Source organism: Verticillium alfalfae, genomic scaffold, assembly GCF_000150825.1.
Source record: "Verticillium alfalfae VaMs.102 supercont1.4 genomic scaffold, whole genome shotgun sequence".
NCBI lineage: Eukaryota > Fungi > Ascomycota > Sordariomycetes > Glomerellales > Plectosphaerellaceae > Verticillium > Verticillium alfalfae.
The window spans coordinates 2,496,309-2,498,658 of record NW_003315035.1 but is presented as its reverse complement, the minus strand read 5'-3'; the positions used below and the strand labels follow the sequence as shown (position 1 = coordinate 2,498,658).

Here is a 2,350-nt window from a genome sequence, read left to right as displayed (position 1 = left end):
TACGGCAGCCCGGTGCAACAGTTCGACTCGCTACAACCACAACCTGGATTCGGGGCTTGCAGGGCACACAACGAACCGCCCCATCCTCCGCGCGCGCGCAGCAACCATCCCTCGATGGACAATTCCGCATACCCGTACAGTCGCTACCCTCAGGACGAGTCTGATCCCTATGACAGACACCAGCATCCGGGCCTGACCTCACACCAAAGCTACCCCAGCTTGAAGAGGGCTTTCTCCCACACGGAACAGCCACCATACCAGGAAATCGTTCAAGACCTGCGGGACGACGGGTCTAAACTGACAGTCAACCATGACCACAAACTTTTGTCGTTCAAAAAGGTGCAGGACAAGCACACTGTTGTGGATCAGCACGGTCGCATGCAGCAGATGGAACTTTCCGCTCAGCTGCATGGCATGTTCTTCCTATCCGAAATGCCGTCGGGCGCTACAGAAGGCTCAGTTTTGCAGCCCGAGTTGACCTGCTACCGACGAAACCTCTTCCAGATTAGCGGTTCCCTTATCACGGCTCGCGGACCGCTGTCTGTTGTCACCGAGACGGGCGAGACAGTTCCCGTGAGCACTACCGAGGTGACTGTATCGGCAATCGAGTCGGTTGATGGGCACCCGGTCCGACTCATTGTGATTCCTTGGAAAACGCCGCCGCCCAACTCCCCCGAGGTGGCCCAGGGTCCCGACCAGGAGCCGCCGTCGCTTCCCCTCATTCCTTTCCAGGATGAGGGGCCAGATGCCGACGGCGAGTACGCTGTGTACCCGATTGGCTGGAGACGACTGCAGTTTCGAATGTAAGTGATGGCATGGGAAGGACTTGACAAAGGGTGAAACTAATAGCAGACCAGTGCGACGGCGAACAATGGCAGGCGGAAGGAACTCCAGCAACACTTTGTCCTACACTTGAAGGTAGTCGGCACTTTGACCAACGGAAACAAGGTTGTCTTGGCCGAGGCGACGACGTCGCCGATTGTCGGGCGGGGACGAAGCCCCCGCAACTTCCAGGCTCGGCAAGGGAGATTCCACTTCTGGGATCCAGCGCAGGGTCGCGCGGACAAGCTCTGGTTGAAACTGGACAGGGCATCGTGGCAGGACCTCTCAGCGCCAAGCCAATCGATGTCAAAGCTAGAGGCATCGACATGCAGATGCCGCGAGCCGCGTTCACCTTCAGCGGCGCGGGTCCAAAATGCCGAGTAACCAAAAGAGGAACATGAGATCGAAAGTATGCGAGCTCCAAATCCCATTCCCTGCCACGAGAAAGACGAACGCATGACAGACTACCGTAGCTATTACCCCAACTGGACCTCACCTGGCATGAGTCCATGTCCCACATCCCAGTGAACTGGTGCGGGTAGCTACTCTGCTTCACCTTTTTTTAGTTTGAGATCTGTAGCACCAGGGCAACAACAGACACAGGCCCGCGCCTCGTTCTCGTACGGCCACTCAACGACGGCCCCGCCACCCACTGTCTATACCGACAAGCGCCGACGCTGCACTAAACATACCCCGGTATGTCGACAGCAACCATCGCCCGACCAAGAGCCCGAGACATGCGAGCCACCAACCCGTTCAGGGTGGCAGTTCGATTGCCAATACCGACCCATCTGCAGAGTATCGATACAGCTCATCATATGTACCGTTGCACGGAGGCAGCGCAGGAGAGCTCCCGGCCCCTGGATATGGCGCGGACTCGACGTCGATTCCTCATTCGGCACCGCCAAGGGACTACTATCCCCCTTCGACCACTTGGACGACAACGGCTGGCGAAGCAAATGCGACAGTGGCCTATACCAGCAGCGACAATCGGTCGTACTCGTCTCCGGGCCAGTACAAGAGCACTGCTCCGGCGGTGCCGGTCAAGAATGAGCAAGGGGCCCCGCCGCCGGGCTCAGCCGCTGTGTACAACGGTCCGCCGCGTGGATCGTTTGACGCGATGAACCACTACTCGTGGCATGCCATCTAATCGGTGCTCATCAACCAAGCAAGAGTGCACATGCCGGAAGCGACTGACGCTTCCGCAACGCCCAGTGCAACCCTAGATTGAGAGGCACGAGCCTTCATGATTTGACTTTGTTTTTGGAGTACCACAATCGAACAATTGGAGTTTTGGCGGATTCGGGCTGAAGGGGTGTTCTTTTCTGTTTGTCGGTTTTTTTTTTCTTGGCTGGGGGTGGGCTGGGACCGGCAAGTCGGCATTCCACCGGACACGGCGGCGGCGGCGACTGTACGAACACATAATTGCTTTTCGATTCGTTGACAAAAGGGGGATGGTTTTGGATGATATGATTGGTGTTCCTAGACGTGGTACGTCGTCTGGGGTTGGCGTTCTTTCAAGAAGAGG

The 2,350-nt window shown here is 57.2% G+C and overlaps 1 protein-coding gene across 1 annotated transcript; it reads left to right on the top strand.

Moving 5' to 3' along the window:
• Nucleotides 1-387: 387 nt before the first annotated feature.
• On the top strand, nt 388-1,875 carry VDBG_04231 (VIB-1; the record flags this gene model as incomplete). The annotated part of the gene is made up of 3 exons (XM_003006232.1): nt 388-803; nt 858-1,202; nt 1,389-1,875. The coding sequence occupies 3 exons, from the start codon at nt 388-390 to the stop codon at nt 1,873-1,875; spliced, it is 1,248 nt and encodes a 415-aa protein (XP_003006278.1).
• Between the last annotated feature and the right edge of the window lie 475 nt (nt 1,876-2,350).